General features: G+C 42.1%; 1 protein-coding gene across 3 annotated transcripts; it reads right to left on the bottom strand.

The window, feature by feature from the left end:
• Positions 1–255: 255 nt before the first annotated feature.
• Positions 256–12,032, bottom strand: LOC117705679 (uncharacterized). Of its 3 annotated transcripts, XM_034498365.2 has the most exons (6): positions 8,715–12,032; positions 7,831–7,990; positions 6,761–6,892; positions 5,879–6,065; positions 4,241–4,322; positions 256–3,839 (listed from the first exon to the last, which is right to left on the bottom strand). In XM_034498365.2, the coding sequence occupies exons 1-6, from the start codon at positions 8,842–8,844 to the stop codon at positions 3,661–3,663; spliced, it is 870 nt and encodes a 289-aa protein (XP_034354256.1). In that variant the 5' UTR covers positions 8,845–12,032; the 3' UTR covers positions 256–3,660. The 3 variants fall into 3 exon arrangements, with proteins under 3 accessions (XP_034354256.1, XP_076787640.1, XP_076787639.1); XM_076931525.1 differs by lacking the exon at positions 4,241–4,322; XM_076931524.1 differs by lacking the exon at positions 4,241–4,322 and having other exon boundaries at positions 3,701–3,839; positions 7,831–8,850.
• Positions 12,033–12,297: the final 265 nt, after the last annotated feature.

Below are 12,297 nucleotides of genomic sequence, written 5' to 3' on the forward strand. Positions count from 1 at the left end.
ACTAACAAATGTCCTCTGATTTTAATGTTGCGGATGCAGTGTGTTACCCACCACTCCAGATTTTCAGTGTTTTGCTGTTAGGATTCTTGGAATTTTGTCTGCCATGTTAATTCATCTTTTATTTTTGAATTTAGGTTCACTCAAAATTTCAAATTGAAAAAATAATGCAGCCAGTTTTTTCTTTCTTTTCTAGATTTCATTTATTGAATTTTTTTATACAACACATTCTGAGTGCTTTCCTCTCCACCAACTCTTCTAAGATCCTCTCTACCTCTCCTTGTATCTGAATTCACACCCTTTCAAATCTCTCCTAGAAAAGAAATAGCCATTTAAATAATATTGATAAACCAGCCTGCCTCCATCTTAGGCTTGAAAACTGTCTTACACTAAAGAAAAAGTATGTTCATTGCTGTTTATGATTAAATACATTTTTCAAGGATTGGCCTATACCTTATCAATAACAGTAGCTCAAGTGGCTCTGTACTACCTCTTTCAGAATGGCAAAAATGCCTTTATTTCTTCTCAAGATAATTATGACCACATATTGTTGTGAGCACTTGTTCTGATCACTTTGGAGTGATGTTCAACTTGAAACCATGGTTCTGTATCATGTGCTGTTATGATCCACTTGTTATGTTTATGTTCTGCTTCTGAAACAACACTCATTTGCCTGGAAGTCTCTATGAAGACTATGTTCTAAACATAGGCAGAAACGTGGAAGCAGAAACTGAAGCAGAAGCTGTGGAGAAATATTGCCTACTGTCTTATTCCTCATGAAGCCTACTTTCTTTTACAACTCAGAACAATTCCTAGGGTTGGCAACACACACAGAGGGCTGGATGCACCCATATCGATAATTATTCAGGAAACAGTCTAATAAAGTTGCCTATAGGACACTTTTATGGAGGCATTTTTCAATTGAGGGTCTCTCTTCCCAACTGATTCTAGCATGTGTCAAGTTAACCATAAACGAGCCAGCATATTTAACAATGATAAATATACTGAGAAAAAGAGAATCAAGGAAACAATTCCATTCACAACAGCATAAAAAAGAGAATATTTTGGAGTGCACCTAACCAAGGACATAAAAGACATCTTAAATGAACATTAAAACACTGAAGAAACTGAAGAAGACACTAGAACATAGAAAGATCTCCCATGACCAGGGACTGTTAAGATTAATATTGTGAAAATAATCATTCTATGAAAAGTAATCTATAAAAAGGATATATCAATGAGGTGACAATATTTATTCATAGAATTAGAAAATAATTTTAAAGTTCCTGTGGAAACACAAAAGACATGGCGAGCCAAAGCAGGCACAAAGAATAAGACGACTTTGGAAGGTATCTCAGTACCTGAGTTCAAGTTACCAGAGTCTGACTCAGACAAATAGTCATCATCCTTTGGTCTTATTTTGGATTTTAATTTTAGGGATATGTGTTCTATCTTTTTCTTTAGAATGGCTGAGTCATTTCTCTTTGGGCCGAGGGACTCTATTTGGTTTGGATTTCTTCCCCTTCAGATTTTCTATCTCTAAAGTCTGAACTAAATTTTGGGGCCTACTGGATGACCTTTGGGAGGTTGCTCTCTACAGAAATTAAATCTATATCTTCCTTTAAAAAAAATCAATCTTTTCTTTCTTTTCTTTTTTATTTCTTTTGACTGCCTTTTAAATTTTTATCACCCCCTGCAATGACCGCCTCTATCAACAGACACTTTGTTGAGATCATTTCATTTATCAAGTTCCACTATGAAAAGGCAGTAACTGGGACTTTTTCAGGCCCAAATGGCCTGTACAATTCTTTAAGTGCATTTCTGACACTATGCCATCTTTTCTCTGCAATGGTTCCTTCTTGAGGAAACCAGGGACATAAGTCTATAATGCAATTAAAAATGACAACAAATGCTGAATTTTCAGCTTTATGCCTTGCGTCTTTAAAGAGTTTCTCATCTGTTCCACATATAGTTCATGCTGACTTATTTCTTGCCCCATTTTCATGCCATGACTTACCAGTGTCAATGGAGCAAGTTTTCCCAGAGACCATCTTATTTTCACTGTTGAATTTTTGATCAAAAACCCTTCTTGTAGTAATGTCCCTCAAAAAGTTTCTTGTTCTCCCTTCCCCACATTGGATACGAGGTGATCAGGCCTGAGGGTCATTTAATGGGGTCTGCAAGGAGAGAGTGGGGATGCAGGGGCAAGGAATAAAGACAGTTGTGTGATCAAGTCTCTTTTATGGAAACACAAGTATGGGTATATAAGCACAAGCAGGGGAGTGCAGCTGGAGACAATTAATGACTAGTGCCTAGCAGCTGGGGACACTAAACAACAAGTCCAGGCTATGTCAGAAAAACAACATGATTCTCAGAATGTGTTCAGCGGTTGTGGCTGCTCTCAAGAATATCATGCTAGAAAAACAAGTCTCTAGTCAGGGTAGACAAGGATCAACCTACAAATATATGGCCCCAGAGGGCTGCAAAGAGGATAGCTGCTTTCTGCTAGGAGTGGGGTCCCAGCACCTTTGTAGCTCAGTCTGGCTGGAAGTTGTTGGGAGCCTTCTCCTAGCAGAAAGCAGCTATCTTCTTTGCAGCCATCTCAAGCCTTAGAGCCTGACAATAAACTTGTTTTGCAAACAGCCTACAACAGCTGAGCACACTCTGATAAACATCTTGTTTTTCTCACATACCTTGTTTTCCTGTTTAGTGTCCCCAGTTGTAAGGCAACCTTGGTAAAGCACCTTCAGCTGTGATCCCCTGCTTGTCCATGGCTTCAAGGCATGTGGTAGAGTGTATAAATACCCAGGATTTCTTTTCAATAAATGGGACTTGATCAGATTCTCTGTCTCGACTCCATTCTACTTGCCTCTTGCCCCTCCATCCATCCTCTCTCTCTCTTGCTAGACCCTGTTGACTGACCTGACACACCAGAGCACAAATTAATTAAGAAGCCCAAGCCCCATGAGAATTTAGAGATCCATCTCTGTCTGATAGCTGTGGAATTTCAACATGGTGACACCACACCTGAATAAGGAAGGTTCTTATGAGTGAAGAGTTAAAGATCACACTTTCATTCATAAGAATACATAAGAATACTCAAAAGTGACTGAAACCAAGCAGTCAATATGTACAGTGTATAGCCTTATCAAAATAGTAAATCAATTACAAGAACAAAACAACAACAAATCAATAACAAAACTTAAATGAAAACAAGGAAAACCAAATAAACAAAGTTAGAAAAACTCAAACGAAAATCCAAACTCCAGAACTGTGGGAAGCAGCATTCCTTGGCTGCTCCTTTTGCAGCACAGACTTACAGCCTGTGGCTGGCCTTGGCAACATAGTAGAAAAGCAGTTACTGATGGAAATCATCTTTTCAAGAGAATGTAAGCAGGTCTCCTTTTTTTGCAGTGTGTGTTTGAAGAATATGTCCTCCCAAGACTGAGCATAAGACATGTTACAGCTTTTGGCTCAAAGTCTGCAAGTTTGTTAACTGATATTCATGAAGTTATTCTTGATGACCCCTCAGGACAAGAAAAACTGTACAGTCTCAGACTCTTCCTGGATGCCCAGCAGCTCTTGATGTGCCTCAGCTCTTCTCTGAATTCCTCCAAATGTGCACTCTTGCTGGGCTAGTGGCCAGATGAAATTAAGGCCTATTCACACCAAGGAAAGCAAGATGAAGAAGAGACTGCAGCCATCTATTGCCATGGTGATTAGGGATGAGATGCCATAGTGGTGCATTGGCTGCACACACTCAGTGCACCTCACACAGCAGTTCTCTTGGTGGAAGATCTTGTCCTGGTCTGTGCCATGAGTTTCTGCAGGAGCATTCAGAACTATGGAAGGAAGGGCCAAAGGCCTGGTAAGGATTTGTCAATTCAGCTATCCCTCCCACACCAGCTCTATTCAGCTGGACAATCCAGCATGACCCATCAGCTGAGGCCATTCCCTGGTCCCCAAGTGTCATAGAGCACCTGTGCTTGGATTGCTTTCTCAGCTTTTAAAAACTGCTAGAAACTGAACTGTGAACTACACACTGTACTGGAGTAAAAAAAAACCACCATATTTTTCCAATAATCCAGTTATATTATATTAAGTAATGAGAACATTGTAGCAATGTCTGAATCTGAGTTCAAGAGAGATGAGAGCTACCTCGGAAACCCTGTAGAAACCTTATGGAGAGCCTGCCAATAATTTAAGTGAAGGCTATGATTATTTCTTCAGTGCTAGAACCTACCTGGGTTCCACTTGTCAATCCCTTTATCTGGAAATACCCAGAGAAACCATCTCACATGAACTCCATGGGCACTGCCCTGGTCCTATAATCAGCAAGAATGTGTTAAAGGCAAATGTTCCCAAGGCTAGTCACTGAACTATAAGGTAATGGTCATGAAGAAACAGACATACCCTTGTATGTCTATGGCTATTGTAGGGCATAATCTCAAACATACAAAATATTTCTGTTCACACAATAGGAGCACGGTATATTGAAGTAACCAGTTTAGTTTTTCAGTTATTGCTAATATAAAAATTGCTCAGTATATATTCCAGGTATAAAAAATCAAATATTGAATGGGATAGGTGCATAGTGGCATAGCATATGGCGGGTCAGCTGTGTAAATGGGACATTTTTCCCCACTTTCTGAATGTGGCTTCTCAAAGATCTACCTGATTTTACACTACCAGACCTGTCTAAAGGGCCTCATGACTCCCAACCCCCACTGAGGCTGATTTTAACTCAGAGAAAGCGATTTTGAATAACAGCAGTTGCAGAATTCTACACAGATAACATAGGCTGAGTGCTTTAGAGTAGCACGACCCTCAAGAGGCTCCTGAAACAGCGCTATTCTTGCACCAAAGTTCTGAGACTTCTGCTGGATGCAGATGCAGCTCCAAGCAACTCAATCTCTCCAGGAATAAAATCCAAGACAAACTCCAAGGCAAACTGTTACTGAGCAGAGGTAGCTTGAAAGTAAATGGTAGTAGAAAGTGAGGAAAACAACCTGGAAGGCTGAGAAGGCACAGCGAGCCACCTGACATTCCAGTAGGCTTTGACAATTCACCAAGAGCAGAAAAGGGACATAAACACATGGGTTTTATACAGCAACCTCCCCCTTACACCCATGCACCATATTCCTTTGATTTGCTCCAAAGGACTTCAATGAGAACCAACAGTTTTGCCCCTAATCATTTGAAAATCTGACTTTACAAGAGTTTTTTGTGTCCTGTTTCTCTTGTGAGCTAGGTTAGATGCAGAATTATTGGACTGATGTATTTGATATTTCGTGGGAGCAAACTGAAATCTCAGAGTGCTTTACTCATTAAACTTGGCATCGAGACACATACAGGTGTATGTCAGAAGAAAGTCACACATACACACAGAGAGACACACATTAACAACACACACAAAAACACACACACTGTTGTATATACAAACATCCATATCAAATCACTTGCAAAATCACCTTGCATTACACAAAAACAAAACATTAGTATAAACACACTAATCCACAACTGGTCCAAACACACACATAGACACAAAAGCATTCACACTACACACCATAAACACACCAGAGAGAGAGAGAGAGAGAGAGAGAGAGAGAGAGAGAGAGAGAGAGAGAGAGAAACACCAAAAGTCATGAGTGAGCAGAAAACAATGAGGAATCTGTCATGTTGGAAGAAAAGGTAATTTAGGGCAGGCAAAGCAGATGATTCAAGTGAGACCCATAACACTTCTGTTCTTCCTAGAGGAATTAAAATGAACACTTGGATCAGACATAGCTGAGGGCCTTGGTAACTTCGTGGACACTGAAACTGGTTTATCTATGTTTCTGGTTAGACATGAGGCCAATCTGCCTCTGATGCCTCATCCTACCTGCTGATGCTTGGCACTTGGGACATAGATGTTCTTGTTGGCCTCCTCACAGAAGCTCTTATCTTCTCCATAGGACACTTGTGGTTCACTCTGCTCTACCAGCAGATTCCTGTTCGCATTCTGCAGCAATACCCTGATATTGTATTTCAGTTGAGAACATTCTCTAAGGAGTTGGCAGTGCCTGGTGCTGAACCACAAACAAACAAAATGGTGATTCCCAGCCAGCTTCCATTTGCCTGTCACTCCTCCCAGTACCATCATCCCTGCAAGTGCCCTGGTCCCTAGACAGCCTAGACAGACTAGAGTCTCCAGTATACCTATCAGCACCAGTTAGAGGCAGGTCACATCCAGAGACCAGCCACATTCCACCAGACTGAAAGTACTCCTGTAAAGCCTGACAGTAAGAGGGTTTGTGTCCATCAAGGAAGAGGAAATGTTCCTCATGGGTGCTTATCTGTCCCTGGTACTAGAAAACCACCAGCAGATAGAGGGCAATTCCCCTCTGAGAGAGGAGAAAAGACCCAACAGGAATACACTCTTTCCATTTTTGTCATGGATCCCAGATTTTTAAATCTCTTGTCAGAGCCCTAGAGGTTCAGTGTTTTTGATATTCCCATCAAGGTTGAAATGTTTTCTATGTGGAGGATCTTGAATTTGGAAGAATAAAGATTGAAAGGTCTTACAAACTTATATACTTATACACTCTTCAGACTTAGGACACCTGAGTCCAAGACTTACAAATCCATGCCCCTTGCCTCAAGGCAGGGTTCCTGTTAAGAAACAGATAGTATAGAACCAGAGCCCTGACATTTGTTCAAAGTCCTAGAAGGACAGAAGCATTCCCTGCCTAGTGCTGGGGTCTCAGCTGTGTCAGTCACTCACCTGTAGGCATAGTTTTCTTCTATGACCTCCTTGTATCTCTCCATGGCATCAGTTATTGACTCAGTAATTTTCTGGATATTCATAATGGTCTTTTCATGGTTTCTTTTCATGATATTGAATTCGATGTTCATCCTGTATGAGGGCATGGACCAAGGAGCAAATATTTCTCTAAGGATCATGTGCAAAATGGATGTATCCTAGACTACCCCAACCAATAATATATGGCACATCCTTGCTCTTTGGAACTGGGTTCTATTGGGTCTAATTAAACTTATAATCCTGGGCACAGGACAGCAGAGCCAGGGGACCAAATGGAGGGAGCAGATCTTCCAGAGCATCCTGTGTGAGCCTGAAGGAATACACTAGTTCTGTGAGAAGTTTCTCCAAGTCTCTGCCACAAGCTTGGGCCCAACAGATATCTCTGATGATTTTTTTTTTTTATTTTTAAGGCAGGCATCTCAATCCTTGCTTCCTATTGTAACATGAATTCTCAGAGGACAAGAATAGTATTTCCAGGGAAAGTCTTAATAACACTTCCTCCCCCAGGAGATTCCTTTGTGACACCAGTGCAAACAGAAGGAGCAAAGTACCCTGTGGATCAATTTGGGCCTCTATGGACTCAACACTATACTGACCTGCAAACTGTGCATCAGACAAATCCTCAAACCCCATCAAATCCCAGAACCTCGGATCCGGAACAGCACACACACACACAACTACATTCACACACATACACACCAACCCACCCACAAACACAATTAGAATGCCAAGTAAATCCAGGGAGGTGTCATAGTCTCAGAGTATAAGGACCAAACTCAGAGGAAAGCAGTGATGACCTGCAGGCATTTCATTCACACACTGGGAGGCAGCAAGTCTGACCAGGTCCTTCCAGTTGTGGACAGAACCAATCTGACTCCAAGCACCTCAAGGTCAAGTATCCTACTACTCAACACCTGTCAGGGCTTTCTAACATGCATGATTAGAGATGACACACTCCTTTGATGAGAGGAAATCTTGGGTTAATAGAGAGGGCACAATAATGTCAACAGGGGACTGGGCATAATTACTACCTGTAGTTCAAATCATCATAATTGTACAGGTTCAGCATTTCACTAATTTCTTCCTCCTCAAAGCTCATCTTCTTGATCTTCAATTTCAGTTCTTCCAATTTTGTCATCTGCTTCTGGTTATTGATGGTGGAATTCTGGGATGATGTTTGCCTAGCAGAGTCTGGAGATAGATAAACACTTAGGAATTTGCAGAGTTGATGGCTCAGAGGCAGGAGAGACCATTCTGAGACCCCAAAAGAAGGGTGAGGAAGAGGAAAAGCTAGAGATAGGGTGAATCCCAGAGGGAGCAGAAAAGCTATCTTTGAGCTGTTCTGCTCAGCAATATCCCTCTTCCCAACCTTCATCATCATACATATGCCACACTCCCTACTACAGGGCCCCTTGCACTGAAATCCATAAGCTGCCTCAGACATGAAGATTTAGGGATCATTGTCAGCTCCTATCAGATGTGATGCAGGTAAATCCTGGAGTTCATATTGCTTAGCACTATCAAGGTTTAATCATGTGTGTTGAAACCCAAAGCATCTGAGACCCCACACATGACCAGGGTAGCATCCTTCTCTGTTCTTGTCCTCAGAGACACCTTTAACCAACAGTCATCTAGAGGATGAAGGGCTTAAACTCCTACCAGGAATAGACACATTGTTAATCTCATAGTGCCTCCTCCTCTATTCTTTGCCACTCAAAATTAGGTTAAATAGCTCCCAGAAATGTAGCTGCAAGCTTGTCAGTACTCGACTATGTCAAATTAATAATCATAAATTCTTGACTCTTGTTCGGCCGTTGAGAAATACCAAGGCTCCAGCTTATAAGGCATACTGCTGGAAGGCCCAGCTCAAGCCTATTTCTTCCAGGAAGTTCCCCCAACTCTACCCAGGACTCACTGTGCCTTCCCCAGAATGATTTCAGTCTTCCTTTTTTACAAGACAGGAGGCCAGCTTCCTTCTTACTGGGAGTGGTCTCTCCTTGATCACCATTCTCTTTCCGAAATAGCCTAAACAGCCTGGAAAACATGCCTGTTTGTGAACCCAAAAGGCACTGAAGAAATATTCCACAGGCAGTTGTTGTCACCACAACACAGGTGACATCACAGAAGATTCTACTTCTTTCCTGGATACAAGAGATTGTCCAAGGAAGGCATTCCAGATGATGTCACTGGGAACTGCCATGCCCTACCTGCTAACTAGCTCTCCACAAATTGTCCAATTTCTGGGGTGCCTTTGCTGGAGCCTCTCATGTGACCCGGGGAATACCCTTTGGTAACCTCTCCTTCCAAAATTAGAGATTTCTCTCTGCTTCATGACAAGTGAAGTGCTTTGGATGAGGAGAGTTGGTTAGGACCCTGAGATGGGTAAGACATTTTTGTTAGCACCTAAATCTCTGGGGACCATGGATGTGGGAAACTGTTCTCAATAATAAATATAACCACCTGAGTCAATTCATGTTGTATCGCACAGCCTCACTGATAAGGAGAACGCCACACTCAGGATTCTTCTGACAGCATCTATTGAACAGCTCTTCAAGATGGAGAAAAGGGGAAGGATGCCGAGCTCAGAAAGCCCGCTGCTTAAATAGAGCTTTGGGAGACATGCAGATCCCTCATTGGCTCAAATCTTTCATCCAATTGTCATACTCGGTTTTCGCGCCATGCGCAGGCGCATTCTCAAGTAAAGCTTCCGTGAAGAACCAGGAAGCAGAAGCCTGCGCCATCTTATAATGGCGAATGCGGCTCCTCACATCTCCCCCTTCCTTATTAAACTGCAACAACAATCTAGGGCTGTTAGGTTGCCGATCTAGCCCACCGTTCTACCGATAGGCGTTCAAGGCAGTTAAACAGTACGAGACCCTCCACACCTTTTATCCCGTGCAATGGGAACCTGAGCCCTGGGAAGTGTGGAAGACCACCACTAGGATACCTGGTGCAATGGGAACACGAGCCCTCAGGATATCCTGTTAAGTGATGGTGTCTCATTGTTTAAGCAGATTCAACCAGGCTTGAGGGGATGTTCCCTGCTCCACAGCAAATAATGCTTGCATGATCACCACCTTATCCTTTTGATGTTGTTGTTTGAATTTGCAGAGCAACCAGAGGGTAAGCAGCACTCCCCCAAAGATCATGCAGGCAAATAACCCTACCCCCACCCATTCCTTAAAGTAAGAAAAGACCGAAGTATATACGCAAGCAGGAGAACACAGGTGAAAACACTTTACCACGTGCACCATACAGCTGAGGTCACTAAACAGCAAAACAAGCTATGTGGGATAAACAATATATTTATCAGAGTGTGCTTCAGCTGTTATAGGCTTTTGCCAACCAAGTCTTTCATCAGGGTATATGGTTCCAGATGGCTGCAAAGTTGATCTAGCCGCTTTTATCTGTTGCCGTACCAAAGCCATCAGTTTGTTGAACAGCATGAACCCGAGAGACAAAAGACTTAATATCTAAACTGTTGATATAAAAGCAACACTCTTTAAGGCAACACACAACTTCCCCTGTTGGAGAAGTGAAAGGTCTAAGCCTTGTACCCACAAATTTATACCAATGAAATCCTTGAATTTTGCATCAGCTTAGTAACAATTATACAGATTAAGACAGCCTAATATTAACCACCTCAGTCCCCAAGTCCAGGGAATTGGGGCGCCGACTCCTCATTAACTTCTTCAAGCTGAACATGGGCGTTGACTTTTAGAAGAGGAATGAGGGGAAGGGTAAATTGATAAGCATCTGAAGTCTGTCTTAACTGCATCCAGCTGAAGTCCAGGGCATCAGTGAACATGCAGGTGATAAGATTCATTCTCCAAAGCTGTGTATTCTGCAATATACAAATCTCAAAACAAGTTTTAGTATCAAGTTAATTATTTTGACTCTCTGAAATCTAGTGTTCTGGAGGCCTACCTCTGTCATGTCTGATCCATATAATTCTGGAAGACATAACTACTACCTTAATGACCTCATCAGAAAACACATAGAAAAACCTTTTTTTCCAAATTAACCTTTCCTTAAGCCAGTAACCAGAAAAACCTTTACATTGAGTTTTTATCCAGAAAAATATTATACAACTCAAAATCACACCCATTTTGAAAGTTAAATCAATTAACATTATCATTCTGCTTAGCTCTCTGTCTAGAGCAGCCTTCTATTTATTCCTCGCATCTTTAAAGCTTTTTTCATTTGTTTTTACTCACTTATTTCTTGCCCCATTTTCGTTACTATAACCTTTATTTATCTGTTTGGCTCTCTTGACTCAGAGCAGCCTGCAATTTACTCCTTGTATCTTTAAAACTTTTTTCATCTGTTTCTGCTTATTTATTTCTTGCCCCGTTTTTGTTACTATGCAATCACCTTTGTTTCACTTCCGAATTCAGCCAGCTCTGTCAGTCGACTGGTTCTCCAGCGCAGGGTGTCTTCCACTGTATCCCGCTTACTGGAGTTCAAACGTTGAGTCTCTGTCAGTCCACTGGTTCTCCAGCGCAGGGTGTCTTCCACTGTATCCCGCTTACTGGAGTTCAAACATTGAGGCTCTGTCCAAATTAGGCTTTCCTTCTTAGTTTTCTTCTCTATCCTAGTTTTCTTTTCTATTTTATTAGCGCTCTCTCCCTTTTCTGCTTCTGATAGGCTATCTTGTTGTTAAGCCAAACAAGATCCACCATACCTTGCAGAAAAGCGTCTAGACTCTCCAAGCCGCCAGTTCTGAATCCTCTGCGAGCCAACAGGGTCCTTCGTGACTGGTCAAAACTCCGAGACGTTCGGCTCCGCCCGGGTTTCGGTACCAAATGTAGCGCACAGCCTCGCCAATAAGGAGAACGCCACACTCAGGATTCTTCTGACAGCATTTATTGAACAGCTCTTCAAGATGGAGAAAAGGGGAAGGACGACGAGCTCAGAAAGCCCGCTGTGTAAATAGAGCTTTGGGAGACATGCAGATCCCTCATTGGCTCAAATCTTTCATCCAATTGTCATACTCGGTTTTCGAGCCATGCGCAGGCGCATTCTCAAGTAAAGCTTCCGTGAAGAACCAGGAAGCAGAAGCCTGCGCCATCTTATAATGGCGAATGCGGCTCCTCACATCATGTGCCATACAGTCCATTGCCCTGGGTTTTCCCTGTTTCCCAGAGGCCAATATCTTTCTCCTATATGTTTGATTGTATAAGACATAGATAATATTTTCTTAATGTTTATTTTGGGGAGGCAGGGGATTGTTTCCTTCACACATTAAGTTTCTGACTCATTGTTAGTCTCAGAAATCAGATCTGTTCCAGGGGAACTTCACAAGACTGAAGCATCCACTGGAAGAAAGAGTTCATCAATACACTCTGAAATCTACTGTGATTAAAGATCAACATCAACCAACGCTTGCTCTCCCTTGTTGATTTGCACAGATGTGCCCTCCACTAGAGGCATGTGACCTCTGCTTCAGGCTCCATCCTGGCAGGATAGTCTGAAGCTTCAGATCTTCCCAATTCGGC

This window comes from Arvicanthis niloticus, chromosome 3 (assembly GCF_011762505.2).
Source record: "Arvicanthis niloticus isolate mArvNil1 chromosome 3, mArvNil1.pat.X, whole genome shotgun sequence".
NCBI lineage: Eukaryota > Metazoa > Chordata > Mammalia > Rodentia > Muridae > Arvicanthis > Arvicanthis niloticus.